Source organism: Sinocyclocheilus grahami, unplaced genomic scaffold (genome assembly GCF_001515645.1).
Source record: "Sinocyclocheilus grahami isolate Dianchi unplaced genomic scaffold, SAMN03320097.WGS_v1.1 scaffold121.1, whole genome shotgun sequence".
NCBI lineage: Eukaryota > Metazoa > Chordata > Actinopteri > Cypriniformes > Cyprinidae > Sinocyclocheilus > Sinocyclocheilus grahami.
This window is the reverse complement of record NW_015505300.1, coordinates 1,927,455-1,945,183: the sequence shown is the minus strand read 5'-3', so window position 1 is coordinate 1,945,183 and position 17,729 is coordinate 1,927,455. Positions and strand designations below refer to the sequence as shown.

At 35.6% G+C, this 17,729-nt stretch overlaps 1 protein-coding gene across 1 annotated transcript; it reads right to left on the bottom strand.

Annotated features, from left to right (window-relative positions):
* Positions 1–1,036: 1,036 nt before the first annotated feature.
* LOC107589870 (phosducin-like) lies at positions 1,037–5,223 on the bottom strand. Its single transcript, XM_016278444.1, has 4 exons — positions 5,104–5,223; positions 3,991–4,054; positions 3,105–3,253; positions 1,037–2,120 (listed from the first exon to the last, which is right to left on the bottom strand). The coding sequence occupies exons 2-4, from the start codon at positions 4,034–4,036 to the stop codon at positions 1,602–1,604; spliced, it is 714 nt and encodes a 237-aa protein (XP_016133930.1). The 5' UTR covers positions 4,037–4,054; positions 5,104–5,223; the 3' UTR covers positions 1,037–1,601.
* Between the last annotated feature and the right edge of the window lie 12,506 nt (positions 5,224–17,729).

The following is a 17,729-nucleotide window of genomic DNA, read 5'->3' as shown; positions in this document are numbered from 1 at the left end:
CCCAATGTGTAACAAAATATTATATATCTCTTCATTGTGTTTGGGCCCCCCCCCCCCCCCCCTGGACGAGCGAGCATAGGCACGTACCTAGAATGCCTATGCGTAAATCTGGGTGTGAGGAGTGTCCTTGGCCTTTCTGTGTTTTATTGAAGTAAGTCACTCTGGTGTCATGTAGTGCAGCATTACAACATATGAAATCATTTATTGATTAAGCAGATAGCATGTCGATACATAATGGATGACAAGTACAGTGTCACAGTTTGACTTTCATGTCAAATTGCTCCATGTGGCAAGCCTAAGCATGCTCAAATAAGATGGCTGCTCTCATTCGCTGTAAATCAGAGTTCCCATAATCATGGAAAACCAGGACATTTCAGAATATTTCAGAGACATGTCAGAGAAATGAATACAAAAATATCAATTTCTGTAATGAATGTACACTACTGTAAGTTTGAGGTCTGTATGTTTTTGCTCTCTAATTCTGCATTTATTTGATCAGAAATACAGTAAAGCAGTCACACTGGGTGAATTAAAAAATGTTCTGTTTTAATGTATTTTAAAGTGTAGTTTCTTTCTGTGATGGCAATGCTGAAGTTTCAGTGTCACATGATCCTTCCGAAATCATTCATATGCTGTTTTGATGCTCACAAAACACTTCTTCTTGTCACTATTGAAAACAGTTGTGTTGCATTTTTGAGAACCCTGCATTTTTACAGGATTCTTTGAATAGAATTAATTTGAAATAAAAACATTTTTTGTAAAATTATAAATGTCTTTATGAGCAATTTTGATCAGTTCAATGCATCCTTGATGAATGAAGGTATCTTTTTAAAAAATTACAAACCCCAAACCTGTTAACATGTACATTATTATTTATTGTCTTCTTAATAAAATATTCCATCAGCTTCTCCGCAAACCATAATAATGTTCAATTTGTGAGTGAATAATTTTTTCCCTTGTCTTTTTATATATATATATATATATATATATGTACATATATATTTTTTTTTGTTTGTTTGTTTTTGTTTTTTTGGGGGGGCATTTTTGCCTTATATAGATATAATAGTTTTGAGGAGAGACAGGGGAATGGGATTGGGAAAGGACAAGAAGTCAGCACTTAAACTTGAGTCGACCAAAACACTGCGACGTGATACAGTGGAGAACTTCTCAATGGATCTGAAAAATCATCCTTGTGAGTCTTTTCCCTTTCACTGCAAATCAGCTGAACTGCTTCATAAATCAGTCAGAATGATTCATGAGTGAGTTGATCTTAATATAAATGGTTTTTAAAAATCCTTATCCAGTAATCACAAACTAGAAACTCACAAATAACAAACTGGAAAGGGCATAGGAAATTCATGGAAACTCATTAATCAAAAATTGTGGGAACCCTGGCAAATGAAATGAGCATGACTGTGTGCCTTTGATAACACTATGAAGTATTTAACCGCTGTAAATCACGTGCTAGTAGATGCATTGAGGTGTGCGTGTTTGTTGGGAGTCATGGTCCAGTAGTCACAGCGTCATTTCTCGATCTATCTCTGGAACAAGTCTGACAGGTTGACTAATGTAATTCATTTCCACCCTTTGAATTTCCTTGATTATTCTACATCAGCATTCTCTTCCTCATCGGGACTGGCTGCAAACTCTTTCTCTGGCAGCAGACCGTACTCATTTAGGAAGTTCTCCACATCCATGGCGAAGAACTCCTCATTCAGGTGCTTTGTAATGGACATGAAGTTGCCCAGCAGCTCTCCAGCCTTGTACACGAGCAGGGCGGGCAGAACGTCATCTGAAAAACGCTCACCCGCCCCTGTGGCAGAAGCTCGGATTCGGCAGAATTTGACGGTGGAATACTCTGCTGCCAGGCAAGTCAAGCAGTTGTTGAGAGCGTCACATCCTCTGATCCCATCATCATAGATGTGTACAACCACTAGGGTTATGCGGTGCTCTTTCTCGATGACATCTAAGAAGGCCTCCCCACTATCCAACTCAAACACAGCATCGAATTTAGGCCCAAAACTCAGGCGCTCGTGCATCTCCTGCATGCACTGTCTGCGATACTTACGCAGACACCTTTCATCCTCTTCTTGGATCATTTCATACTCCTGAACGCTCATCTGCATGTGGTCAGACAAAGAAACACAGCAATTTTAATATATATGCAAAGCAACTCTTAAACTGCCAGTCAACATACTGGACAAACTCATATGAATTGATTCTGAAATGATTGTGATTATCTTAAAAATCTTTCAATTTAGTGTCAATCACTTGAAATTAGTTTTGTAGTTAATTGTAAATGATAAATTGTGTTTATGTATGAATTTCTTTACAAAACGTACATTTAAAAAAATATATATATTTTTTTTTATTAATGGAGTAGACCGAATGAAGGCCATTCAAAAGTTTGGGGTCACTAAGATTTTTTTTAAACAAAGAAATTAATACTTTTACTTAGCAAGGATGCATTAAATTCATCAAAAGTGTTTCAAATGATTTCTATTTCACATAAATGTTGTTGTTTTTAACTTCCCGTTCATCAAAGAATCTTTAAAAAAAAATGTTTTGTGGTTTCCACAATAAATAAACATTGTGGTTTCCAGAAAAAATATTAAGCAGCACGGGTGTTTTCAACATTGATAATAATAATAAATGTTTCTTGAGCAGCAAATCAGCATATGAGAATCATTTCTGGAGGGTCATGTGACACCTGGAGTAATGACTACTGAAAATTCAGCTTTGCATCACAGAAATGTATCGTTGATCAAATAAACGCAGCCTTGGTGAGCATAAGAGATGTCTTTCAAAAACATTTATTTAAAAATCTTTAGAAATGTTGTCAACACAATTTATTAGGCACTATGGTTACCTCATGAAGATTTGCTTAAATTGTTTTAATCACTGCATTATTTTGTTATTTCAGAGTTTTGATGACTTTACTATCATTTAAAATGTTGAAAAATTTTATTATACAGAACCAGTCAAATGCACACAGCATTTGACTGGTAAGCTATAATGATGGGATGTATTTGGAATTAAAACGACTCATTTTCTTGTGCTTGTTATATTTGTGTAGATGTCAGTTGGGAATTTTTCACTGTTACCTTGCGGCTGACTTTTTCCCGGGTGTCGTCATTACTGGATTTGGGGTTGGACATCTGTCTGAGGAGCTCTCTCTTGTTGGAAGGGACGCTTTCATGGTCCTCACTCTCAAGTTTGAACTTTCTCCAGTCATGGATCACACCTTTGGGCCCTGAGATGCAATGTTTTTTTTTTGTCATTTAAGATCTGATTTTGTTATTTCAGTCAATGGGTTGTTGAATAAATCTTGTTCTGTCATGACAACTCTCGGAGGAATTGGCATGGTAATGTACATGACAAGGTTAATGTATTTGGTCTTGGCAGAATAGATCTGCTATGCTGCTGCGGCAAGAGCAAGTACCGAGACTTGCTACTGCCAATACATCCACAACATGCTTCTGTGAGCATGTAAGAAATATTGCTGCTGCAAATATAACATACATGAAATAACCCCCATATAGCACACATGATCACCTCATATCAGATCTATACAGGTGCAGCTGGGGAAGGTGGAGGGTTTCTGAAGCAAGCTGCAACTGCTACGGCAGCACTAGTCATATATTTTAATGTTGAGCAGCGAGCTCATTGGCTACCAATACAGGAGAGAACCAATCAGCTGTGCCATGTGATATGATTTTGTCATTAGGTCAGATTGAGTTAGACCTATCGGACTGTGCCATCTAGAGTTTCATGCCAGAACTCTGTATTTTAAATCAGTTTCCAGAATGCAGCCTTTAATTACAGATAATCTTGAGTGTATCACAGCATAATGAGGGAAATCTCAAGTATTAGCTCATCATTAGTGTAAATAACAAATAGATGTTAGCATGATGTGTTGTGCAATCAGAGTGATATTCTATAACGTATGTCTTTCTTTGTTTCGATATCAGTAATTAAATCTTTTCCCACCTGTTTGTGTTGCTGGTAGTTCCTCAATCTCAGGTGAACTTGACATGATGAATCCTCAGGAGAGCTGATGATAGAAATTACAGTTCCTATGAGCCCTTTTCTGTCTTTATTAATTTATTTGTGCTTGTGGCTTCAGTATACGGATGGAAGAATAATAGTAAGTTGTTGCTCCATCTGAATATGCCCATCTTGAGCAACTTCCTCTAAGAAATGACCTGAGGTATTTCATATTTTATATTTCTAGACTATATGAGATGAACAAACAAATGGGAAGTTTTATGTTACGATCAGTTACACTAGTGCAGTTATTCTAATGTAACCAAAGTAGATTTTATTTCTGCTGTATGAGCTCTTGACACTGTCAGAGTATGTTACAATTATCCAGGTTGAGGTGGAATTAGCAGATTACTTTCTTATAGGTGATGGATTAGAATTACAATCAGATTATATCGTTGTGAGTAATGGGTTTGCCCACAGTGCTCCTGTTTTCTTGCATGTAAAAGTGCTGTACTAATGTACTAAATATTATACTAATGCTACACATATACACACCTGAATAAGGAAATGTTGAGCATCTCAATCTTAACAAACCACCTGCATTTATGTGGTTTTCACAGAACACTACCATTGTGCATGTTTGCTTAGCGAAGAATTGTGCTGATCAGCTACTACATTGGATTCTACGAACAAGACATACTCAGAAATATGTCAGAAGTAATCTTGTTCAATCCAGCTCCTACAGATCGCTTTGCCATCCCTCTATTTTACCTCAGATTTCCACTCACATCAACAAGTTCCATTAGCAAAAGTGCTAGTTGCAGTATTCATGCACAGCAGGTCTATCTAAGGCCTATGCAGGATTTAGATATGTTGTTGCAGTATTAGACACCTGAACACCAAAAACTGCATTATTAAACATTATTACGTGAAATATATTGCTCAGCAGGTTATTTATTTTTTCTATTGTTTGAGCATCCTGCATGTACAGTATAATAACTGAAAGAACTATCTCAGAGAAACATGCTGAAGGGATCATTAACCATTTCAATATTTTCAATCTGTTATATGTAGGTATAGTAAACAACAGAATAGTCCGAAGAATGACATTCTTACCTGAGTGTTTGGTGTGACTACCTGTCTTTGCTGTGTACTGTCTCTGCTAATAATGTCTTTGACATCATGGTTAGTTACATTTCAGAAATAATACGGTGTGATGTAATAGGATTACAGTAGAGGAATTAAAGCAGCACGTCACAGAGAGAGATAAATAGACAAAACACAGCCTGGCACTTACAGTGCAAGAAATCCAACTTCTAGTTTGTCACACACACTGCAATATTGTATTGTAAAGTAAACAATTTGAGTTTATAATTTATAAAGCTTATAATTGTTGCACCTAATACTGAGCATATCTACTGGAGAAGGATTGTGGCTGGCCTGGTGGGAATACCCATAATCCCTTGTGCTTGATAATTTAATTTTATGTGGTTGGTCAAAACATGTGAAATTATGAGGATCTGTACATTTAGTTGTCTTTTATGATGAAAGGATAAAACTTTTTTTTTGTTTGTTTAAGTCACCATTAGCATGATTTGTGTTCCTTTTTAGTTTAGATTTGTTTAATTATTGAATGCATGTAAACTGAACTGAACTGTTTTGAACTATTTAACAAATAGGCCTACTTAATATTTTACAGTACATGCTTATGAAGGTTGATTTAACTTAAAATGAACCAGATTTTTAAGAAAACCTGGAAAACTCACGAAAATGTCTATTTAAAAAAGAAGAAATTATTATTATAAATTTTTTTTTTTTTTTGAGAGGACAGTCTTTATTAAAGAAATTTGATTGTTTTATTTTGTTTTAATTTTAGTATTATCCAGCTATAATGAATAACGGAAAATGGTGTGGGAACCAATCAGGGTATCTTCCGTCCAATCAATTTTTGTTTTAATATTGATACTTTCAATATTAAATCAAAACACGAATGATCGAATGATACACGGATTGAACCGTAATTTCATAATGTGTTTTTCGTCTTCATAAAGTTTGCTGGCGAATACATCTCTAATAGCTAGTGTTGCATTTATGTGTTATGACATGAATGTGAAGCGTTATGACACCTGGGTTAGGTACTCTTGGGTAAGAGACACTTGATATCCCCTCCTGTCTGCACATGACTTGTGTAAGTGATTCTAACATGTTGTTCCATGTTCTTCCTATCTCATCTCAGCTTACTTTACATTCTCTCACCCTCTGCAGTGGGACAAAAACAGGAGTAAATTAGTCTAGAAAAAGGAAACACTAGTTAGCAAAAAAAATATGTTTTTCATGCATCACCAGATGGTGGTAAAATCCACTGAAATGTCTTAAAGGTTTCATAAGCTGCTGTGTGAGTGGGCAGCAGAGAGATCTCCCAGCAACTACAGTATGATGTTATATCAGCAGCAGACTCGCGCTTTATCTGAGCAGGGCAATCTGCCAACCAGCTGTTTGCACAGTCATTTCTTTGGTGCATTTCTGAGTCGTTAACACACCCTTTTTGACACACTTTGTTGGGTACCGTGTAGCATTACACATTGTTTAACTTTTTCTTCAGATCCCTTGATAATATACTCTAAACAAATACCTCAGCAGCCTCTTTTATGACCTACATAGATCACAGCTTTGCGCACGCTATTCTATTTTAACCTCAACTTCATGAGGTGCATACTAGGATCATTTTTAAACTGATGAACACTTGTTGACTGCTTTTCCTTCACTATGTGGTCAAAATGTACTCCATTTTTAATAAAATTTAGTAAAACATTTTTGACCTTTTTTTTGGTAAAGAAATCATACCATTTCTTTTTCTTAAAACATTTTAATTAAATACAATTAAAAAAATTCAAGCATTTAAATGTAAGTAAATCAAAAGTTTTTCAGGTCCATGAGAAGCATAAATTCAGTATGTGTCCAAACTTTGGTATAATAGTGTGCATATAAACAACTGAGCATGTTGATTTTCATTTATTCTGTCAATACCACAAAACCAGTCATAAGGGTCAATTTTTTTTAATTGAGATATATACATCATCTGAAAGCTGAATAAATAAGCTTTCCATTGATGTATGGTTTGTTATGATAGGAACTATGACTATTTGAAAATCTGGAATCTGAGGGTGCAAAAAAAATCTAAATATTGAGAAAATCGCCTTTAAAGTTGTCAAAATGAAGTTCTTAGCAATGCATATTACTAATCAAAAATTAAGTTTTGATATATTTACGATAGGAAATTTACAAAATATCTTCATGGAACATGATCTTTACTTTATATCCTAATGATTTTTTGGCATAAAAGAAAAATCGATAATTTTGACCCTAATAATGTTTTTTTGGCTATTGCTACAAATATACCCCAGCGACTTAAGACTGGTTTTGTGGTCCAGGGTCACAAATGTGACAACATTCCAGCAAACATTTGAAGCATTTTGTATTTTAGAATTTATAACCATATTTGTTATGAAATTCTATAATGTCATAATAAAACAAACTATGTGAACTACAAAAATCTGCTTTATGCTTTAAAATATATAACCACCATAGTAATTCAGTTATGCAGTTACTATGTTACCAGCAGTGCGGCAGCGCCTGGCACAGCACAGCTAAAGGAGTCAGACAGCCTGTTGTGTAAGAAGCGAAAGTTTTGGAGAGGCGTGAATCTCCGCTCTTACGACAGACCCACCAGAGGAAACGACAACATGTGTGAGTGTTTCTAAGGCTGACCTCATATGGTTTTATCATAATCTGTGGCGGAAATGACCGTCTAAACAGACCTTAGTGCTGGATTGTGCTGGATTTTTGAAGTAATCTTCACCCATCAGGAATGCTTACTTCCGTATGAGTTAGTAACCACTCTGACTCTTTTAATTTTACGTGAATGTTTTTTTAAAACTGGATATGGTTTGTGTGTGTGCTCTTAATAAACTGAAATCAGTTACAATGTCATAAGTAATATAGTGACCAGAAGCTCTTTTTCTGCATTTCAGTTACTTCTCAGTTACATTTCAGTCTCTATTCTCAGTTCAATATGGGCATTTCTGGTTTGATTCATAAAAAATGTCTCTATCTAAATGTTTTAAATATCTGAGATGTTTAAACATCTGAAGTAAAGCAGACACAGTGGACGGTTGAGTGGGAGTGTCTTGACCGGATGTGTTGGACTTTTAAGGGTAAAAGTTAACTAGATAATCAATTCTCTTCAGCTCAGAACCGGCACATTTTTTTAAATTGCTTGAGCAAGGCCTGTTGCAAAGGACACAGTTCTGTTTATTTGTTTTGAGCCGGGTGTAAACTTCACGATTTCTTCCTTCGATGATATCAACTCGTACTGCCTCTGCTCAGCTCAAAGTGATGCCACTGATCACTTTCACACAAACATTTAAGTGGAATATTGTTTCTCTACAGTTTTGAAAAGTATGAATGGGGTGTCTGGGATTGCCACAAATCTGATTTATTACACCAACTGTTTTTTCTACTTCCCTGTAAAGAAAGCTAAAAGAATCACCCTTAAACACATTTCTCCCACTGACTCACGGTTTGCTGTAAACCGGATTGTAGCGGCTTTGATAACTGTATTTGTTGTTTTTGTAATGACAGTACAGCCATGTTCAAAATAGAAAAGCTGCATAAGACAGAATGATTCACTAAACCTGATGGTCTGTGCGTGTGGAGTAGGAATTTCTGAATTAGGGTTTTGTCTCTGTCTACACATTTTGGGTTTGGCGCTTTGGCTGGATGCACAACAGGCATCTGGCGCAAGACTGGGAATGGAAACGTCTGTTGCTGGAAGAGATAACAAGTCAGAGTTCAGACCACCTGTATAGAGGGGATGATTAGCCATCATATGACAAAGAAGTCTAACTTATCAAAACAGAAAAAAGTTAAGCCAAAAAACAGCCTCATTGATCCATACAGTGTGTGTGTGTGTGTGTGCAGGTTTTTCTACACTGGTGGGAACTTAAACCTGAATACACACTAACTCATGGGGACTTGTGTCACCGTGGGGAGCTAAATTGAGCTCCCCATGGGTACAGAAGCTTATAGATCATACAGAATGAGTTTTTTGAGATTGTAAAAATGCACAGTTTTCTGTGTAGGGCGATAAAAAATACACGCCTATGGGGAGTCCCCACAAGGATAGTGAACCAGACGTGTGTGTGTGTGTATATACACCCTCATTCTAATGCTGATGAAACATCAGACAAATTCCAAACTATATTTTTTGAACCCTTTAAAGGAAAAGTTGACCCAAAAATGAAAGTTTTGAGAAAATGTACTCACCCTCAGGCCATCTAAGATGAGTTTGCTTCTTCATCTGAACTGATTTGGAGAAATTTAGCATTACATCATTTGCTCACCAATGGATCTTCTGCAGTAAATGGGGGCCACACCCTCATTCTAATGCTGATGAAACATCAGACAAATTCCAAACTATATTTTTTGAACCCTTTAAAGGAAAAGTTGACCCAAAAATGAAAGTTTTTAGAAAATGTACTCACCCTCAGGCCATCTAAGATGAGTTTGCTTCTTCATCTGAACTGATTTGGAGAAATTTAGCATTACATCATTTGCTCACCAATGGATCTTCTGCAGTAAATGGGGGCCGTCAGAATACTCTCTGGTATTTTGGCCAGAAGTGACAGTTTAAAGCTAAAATGCCTTAATGATGGATTTGTTTCTTACAAACATGCAGCTTTTCACTTTGTTAATTGATAGACTGGAGTCGTGTGGATTACTAGTGGATTATTGTGATGTTTTTAATCAGCTGTTTGAACTCTCATTTTGACAGCACCCATTCACTGCAGAGGTGAGCATGTAATGATACATTTCTCCAAATCAGTTCAGATGAAGAAACAAACTCACCTTGGATGGCCTGAGGATGAGTAATTTGTCAAATTTTCTGTTTTGGGCGAACTATTTTTCAAGGGCATGGTGGGAACAGTATGCAGATACTCAAAGGGTCATTCCGAATTAAAGTCGCTTCAGGAAGCAGCCATTAGCAAAGGATAAACGCATTGGCCGCATCTCCAGTATGTAATTTTGGCATTTATAATTATGTGAACTGTGGTCATTTATATGAAGAGTTGCCTTGAACCATTCTCATTCTCAAAACACAATAAACAACTTTTATTTAGGCCTAGTCTACATTTCAAGCCTCATTTGCTAGCTGTGCAGACACATATGCTGTTATTTTGTCATGTCATTTTTATTTTGTTTACTGTCACTAAAAAGTCACACAAATATGCCATCACTATATGAGCTCATATTCTTTGAGGAGGTAATCAGGTATACACTCCTGAGGAAGTAGTGGGCAAAGCTCTTCAGCTAGCTGAATTAATTATATACTGTAAGAGAGTTGCTCATGTAGTGGTTCCTACGACATTTCTGGGAAAGTGCTGGTCCTCATCCAACAAGTGTAAAAGAAATAAGAGTAATAACTGAGGAACCGAGTCCAGAGCCACTGCCGTTGTGTTTTCTCTGCTATGAGTTTCCAAGCTGGTCTAGGCTGGTTTCTTTTGGTCAGTAATGCTGCCAGAACAAAAGCAACGTTTAGAGATTAAACACAGAGCTGGCACTCTTTGGCAGTTCAGAATGACAGCAAAGATATTAAAGGGGTCAAGAACTGAGAAATCAAATTCCCTTGATCTTTTGACATATAACAGGTCAATGAACTATAAAAACATCCTGTAAGTTTCAGAAATCAAAACGTTCGTGTTAGTTTAAAAACAACTTTTTTTGTGTGTGGATTTATTATTATTATTATTATGATTATTATTGCTAAGAACATACAAAACCAATGCCAGGTGTAAATAAATTAAATTAAATCAATTATAAGTTCAGGAATCATGAAAATATCATAAGAATGACACAGTGAAATGGTTTTAAGGGCTTCAGAGTTGCTGAATGTAAGGAGAGTGTCCAGGTAGGATTTAAGTTCTTTACAAAAAAAAAAAAAAGTATGGCTTAGCACCTTGAAATTTACATTTGTGTAAAAAATATTTTGCAAGAAAGATACATAAATTTATCCAAAAACATTAGTCCTTTCCATCAAAGTTGTGATGCTCAGAAAACGACTCGTTTTGGATTGTGCCACTTTATGATGTAATAGTGTGTCTAAGCACCGCCTCCGCAGGAGAAGATCAACGCCTGCTTCTACATCACTGCCTCTTTAGCCCCGCCCACTGACACACACTTGTAGCAGGAGGAGAGGAATTACTCGAGAGATGCAAAGACAGAATTACTCCATCAACAGAACCATACAGATGACATTACAAGATTATAAGACACTGTGCAGTTTAAGTTGTGAAAAAGTGTCTTTGAATTGCCTTCCTTGTGATCCTAACATAACTAAATCAGACACGAGCACTGTTGCGTCATGTCGCGAATCAATTTCTCTTTCAGGTCAGAAGCAGCACGAATGCTTGGAGCATGTCAGAAATAGAGCAGAACATCAGTTTACTGTCGAGGATTTGCTGTGTCAATCTGCATCCAGTGTAGACAGAATCGTCCATTATAATGTCTATAGTCGTGTTGCGCTGCTCGCGTCCGTGTAAACAAGGTAAAATAAGCAAAGAGCTCCAGATCGCGTCAGTGAAACTCTGTTTGTTTGTTTGCTTTATTTTGCTACAGATTCATTTTTAAACAAGGCAGTATGATGCAGACTTTTAAGAGAATAAAAGTAAACGATGACGCAGTGCTGAGTCTGACTAGAGTGGATCCAACAGTAATTGTCGCAACACATAAGTGTGAGTAAATGTGCTTCTACCACAATTGTATTGTCTGTTCCAGACTGTTTGATATATACTAAATATTTATAAATTTTTAATCCAAATGACCCATGTTGTTTTCAGAGTACATCACAGCAGCGTCCATCTGTTATTTTAATAAGCAAATCTTTTAGCCAATCATAGCAGTGGGCGTTTACTTGAGAGTCTTGAATGCTCCCCGCCTATAAAAACAGACCGTTCTGCAGACAGGCTCAAAAACATGATAGAAAATAGCCTATTACTTCTAAATTATGATGTTTTTTGATGTAAAATCACACTAACATTATAAGTGAACCTCAGAGGACATTATAAAATAATAAATAATTAAAAAATGCAGTTCATGACCCCTTTAAACTGAATCCACTACCTCATTTGAGAGGTGAAGTAACAATCAGAGCTTTGTATTCATCACATTAATTAATTCCAATATTTAAGAAATTTGCATCACTGCAGAGAATTTCAGCATTGCTCAGCATCTTTCAAGTAGAAGCAGACCAGGAAATGTAATAGAGTGCACAGACTAACATCCTTAATGGAAGCCCTGTTGGCTCAGGTATGAACTGGTTATGTAATCACAATCATTTGTGCAAAGACACACAACGCCTTCTTGTTCACATGTCTTTTTTCACACTGGCTCTGCAATATTTTCCAAACTTTAACTCTGTTTCTATGGCAAGCCAATGTACAACAGAAAATAATAACAGACAAGCAGGCATGTTTACACCTGATTCTTGGATTTTCCTTGACAGCATCCAAACAGAGACTTTAAATCAATGTCTGATGGCAATTAATACTCACCTGTTATAAAATGATTGAGCATGTGTTAATGTACTTTATACTTTACACAATCTGTGAACAGTATTAGCAGTGTATTCAGTGAGCTTCAGGTGAAATTTGTCAAAACTAGAATGTGTGAATGTGAACATCTGGGATGTATGTGTATGTTGCTTGTTGCCATGGATCAAAATCATGCGTAAATCATAGTATCAACATGCTTGTGGCCTGTGGTATCACCTGCTTATCATTTTTTTGTTATAAACTACGAATGCAATATGTAATGTAATCCCTTTTTTGTCTAATTTACAGGTTTTATTTATTTATGTTTTCTTATCTCTTACTTTTAATTGATTAAGAAATTAAATGCACTACTGGACAACAACCAAGAATTTGTATTATATATATATATATATATTTTTTTTTTTCATTATATTTTCCTAACGACAATTTTTGATTGGGTAATATCCTACAAAAGCTATTTTTCATTTTTACGACAGAATAAGTCAGAAAATACGTTTCATAGTTTCTATACTGTAATAAACGATATGTCAGTTAGCACTGCATTATTCATATATTATATGTATTTATTACCTGGAGATGACTTGAAAAACACATAAACCATATATTGTCGCAATCGTGAGTTTATTGTCTTCACACAGCATGCCTGAATGCCTTTGTCCATATTAGGAATTTCCTGGCACGTCATAAGTTATTACTTTTATGAGACCATGTTTTGGACTTTCTGCACAAAAGCACCCTCTGCTTCGAGTATGAAAGAAACATACACATGAGAGTGTTTAGCACTCCATAATGTTCACATAGTCTTGTTTTGGATACGGATAAAACATCAGGTCATGTGACTATCTTGTTGCCTTTGAAAACCTCTACGTGAACACACTTGCCCTAAAAAAGTGCAGGGGATGGATATACATTTAATTAAAAGTGGCGGGGACAAGTCCCCCACATCCCCCGCATATTCTATGCCCATGGCCATTCTATGGAAGCCAAGCTTCTTTTATGTTCCACAGAAGAAAGAAACGCATAACAAGTTTGAAACAGGTTGAGGATAAGTAAATGATGACAGAATTTTCATTTATGGGCCAACTGTCCCTTTAATGACTTTCTTATTTAATTGAATAAACACACTGGAGACTAGTTGCTAAGCCAAGTTTTTTCTTGGAGAGTTAGGTCTGACCAACTTTTGTTTTCTTACTCAGCCAGTTTCCAGCTCTTTCTTATACAAAACACGTGCAGTGAGCATGTGTGTTTCGTAACCCAAATTGCATCATAGATTTGTAACCCCTTTTAAACTTTGTGTGTGATGAGCTGTGTAAATCCAAGCCTTTCTTCTTTTCACCTAGACTAAATATCTTTTCACTTTCCTCTGTCAGTTAGGTAATTTGGTTCACCACACCACTGAATAAGACATTTTTCAACAGGTTTTGTTTGGCATGTTGGTGCTTGTAGAGCCTTTCCTACAAGTTCCCAGTAACACCCAAAGAATTGTCTCAGCACAATAACCCTGTTTCTTCAATTCATTTCTTTGATTTAGAGCATTGCATTCTTTTAGTTTATGGTTGTCAAACACATCTCTATTGCAGTGCAATGGGCCAATATGTTTCTGTCTTTGATTCTTTTTTTAACCTCCTGAGACCAAGAAACATTTAGTAAAAATTTAGTGAATTTAGAAAATGTGTGAATTTAGTATTTTTTCATGTTATTACATTGTTTAGACTAGAGCATAGGAAAAATAAAATAAAAATAAAAATTTTCAAAATTATATTTTACTTATATGTAATGCGATGTCCTCTGTAGAGGACAGCGGGACTCATTTAAAAAATGAATAATTAATAAATAAACAAAAAGACGTGAATGAGCAAGAATAGGCAAAAACAATAAATCATCAAAAAAATGTTAGGTTTCAGGATTTTTTTTTATAGCCAACTTTGTATAAAGATGATTCTCAACTATGTTATGAAATATATCCACCTTATTTTTCCTGTAAGAGCGGGTGCAGACATTTTTAAATTGAATGTGTCTGGCTTCCGGTCTCATCCGCTTCCAGCTATTTTTAGCTGTACAAAACAGCTTGTTTTGCTGCTTGATATTGCAAACTGGTGTTTCTTACCATATTATTTTAACGTATTATCTTAATTATGAACACACTGGGTTGTAGTGCAAACAGTTTCACCATTTACTGCACTGTGTGATTCTTCCCATTTTTTCCCTAAAGCGGCTAATGAACCGGAAGTCTCGCACATTCACAGAAAACGGCTTACTTCCGCATTGAAAAATAAGGTGGATAACAGGATGATTTGATATACCATTTTGCATTATGCAGTATGTGTGTAAAATGGCCATAAGAGGGTTTTCTCGCTGTAGATTTAAATGACAATTCCAAAATATAATCATATTTCCATAAGAGTGTTAAATTTGATCACTGAATTAATGTCAGCCATTCTTGAAGACCAGGTAGAGGGAGAAGTCATGATGAAACTTCCAACCATAAGTTCTCAGAGATATTCACTACAATATAATGTCCTTTACTGAGGACAGAAGGTCTCAGGAGGTTAAGCACAATAATGTAATTTCATTTCCCCAGATAGCATAAATGAGATGCCATAAAAACGATTTCAGTCAACAGTTTATATTTAGATACCCTAAACTAAATATTGTATTTTTGCACACTTCCCTTATATGCTAAATCTCTGTGTTAAAAAGGAATATTTCCTCCTCACAGAGTATCTGCAGTCTTCTGCATTTCAACTTCGCCTGTTGTCTGGGAAAAGTAAACTCTAGACCACTAAACCACTTTCCCAGATCAGTTGCCATGGCCAAATTTTCCTGCCCCACTACAAAAGAGACACATTCCCACACGTCACCACACACAGTTTGCTGTGGGTTTTTCCAGCTTGATTATTGTGGAGCTTGACAGTTTATGTTTCAGTACCGCCGTGTTATTTTGTCTTGGTTCATGCCAGTCAGTATGCATCATGTCATTTAAAATCATGAGGAAGCTGGATCTACTGAATCACTGTTGGCTCAAGAGCTGCACTGATTATTTATTTTATGCAGCCTCATTTTTGGTAGGCCTGCTGCTTTGCGAGTTCAGCAAGTTCAGCTGTTTCACTTGAAAGTCTTTTAGAAAAATTCATGTAAGATAAGTTTAGCAGTTACAGCAATTACAGAGCCAAGCACATAGTGGATGATACATCATAACTTAAGCACAATCCAAAGAATTAATTCATAAATACATAATACATATGTATTATCGTACGCGTAATCAGAGGCGGACAGTAACTAAATACATTTACTTGAGTATTGTACTTAAGTAAATTTTTGAGTATTATTTTTTCTGGGAACTTATGACTTTAACTTCACTACATTTGAAAGACAAATATTGTACTTTTCACTCCACTACATTTCAAGGTCCTTGAATGTAGAAAGTCATTACTATGTAGCAGCTTTGAAAGTCAGTGGTTGATTTTTTTCTTCTCTAAAACGTGACTTTCTTTTTTTCAGACAGTTTATCAGTAGTGACTCTTGTAGGGCTACATGAAGAGATTTCCCAGCATTTTTTGAACACTGACCAGTTGCAAATGTGATATTTATTTACAACAATTCAATAATAAGAAGTTAATATTGTGGTATACATTAGACCAGGGATCCTCAAATCTGGCCCACGAGATCCACTTTCCTGCAGAGTTTAGCTCTAACCCTAATCAAACACACCTGAGCATGCTAATCAATGTCTTCAGGATCATTAGAAAATCACAGGTAGCTACACAAAAGGTGTTGGACTTGAAGCAGCACAGCATGACCATTCTGTGTGTGACATCAAAGTACAGCTAGAGCGATTAGACAGCATTTAAAATGTTTGTTTTGATGTCAAATACGTCTTGCTGTTTTGCTTTTTTTTTGTTAAAGCAGTGTTACTGTTGTAAAGTTATACGTCTACAGTTGTGTTGCTGGGTTTTAAAGCAGGCTTGAATTTTATTTCTTTTTTCCTTATCACTCTGTATTTACAGGATTTCACTGTCCACTCTGTTCAAATGTGGATGAATGGTTACACATAGATGTGTGCACACACTGTCAGAGCTGTGTGAGATCACTACCATCCTGCTTTTGTGGGGGTGGGTAGGGGTGTTAAATAATGTTTTTTGTTTAGTTTTTTTCCCCCATAGGTTTTTAACATTCTTAAAGCTATTTATTCCAAAGATACTACAAGCTAGTCAGTGTATTCAGCAGGTGTAATGTATTGTAAGTTGCTTCAGAAGTATTGTAAGTATTACAAACAACAATAATAAAACAGTGCATTGACATAAAAAAGGAAATTTACTTTTGGTACTTAAGTACTTTTAAAAGCAAGTACTTCTGCACTTTTACACTGTCTTTACAACTTTTACTTGTAATGGAGTAATATTTGACCAGCAGTATCTGTACTTTCACTCAAGTAATGGAGTTGAGTACTTTGTCCGCCTCTGCACATAATACATTTTGTTGTCCAGTTTTTGAGATTGGACAAAATTTGTAGGACATTTTTAAATACATTGCTGCTCAGTTTGGGGTCGGAAAGATTTTTAAAATGAGTTTGAAGTCTGTAATGCTCACCAAAGCTGTGTTTATTTGATCAAAATACCATAGAAAAAACTAATACTGTAGTATATTTTTATTATTTAAAACAACTGTTTGCTATTTATTTTTAAAATGTAATTTAGTTCTATGATGGCAAAGCTGAATTTTTTAGCAGCCATCTGAAAATTCACATATATTTGAAGTAGAAATCCTTTGTGAAAATAATAAATGTCACTTTTGATCAATTTAATGCATTTTTGCTTTAAAAAAAGTATTAATTTATTTTTGGAAATAACTTTTGAGTTTTTCATTATTCATTTTTATTATTATTCATTTTTTCAGCTAAATGCTTGAGCATTAAGTTGTGAGTAATTGTAATTGTTTGAATAAGAATAACTGACAATGACATGACACAAAATATATATTAACAAACGATCAAAATGTTTTTATTCAAGAAATGTGCATTATTAGCAACAGTTGCACCTGAAATCTGGATGTCCAGTGCATGTTGCAAGTCAATGACAATACAAAAAACATCAATAAATACATATTGAAATAAATTCTTTAAATAAATAAATA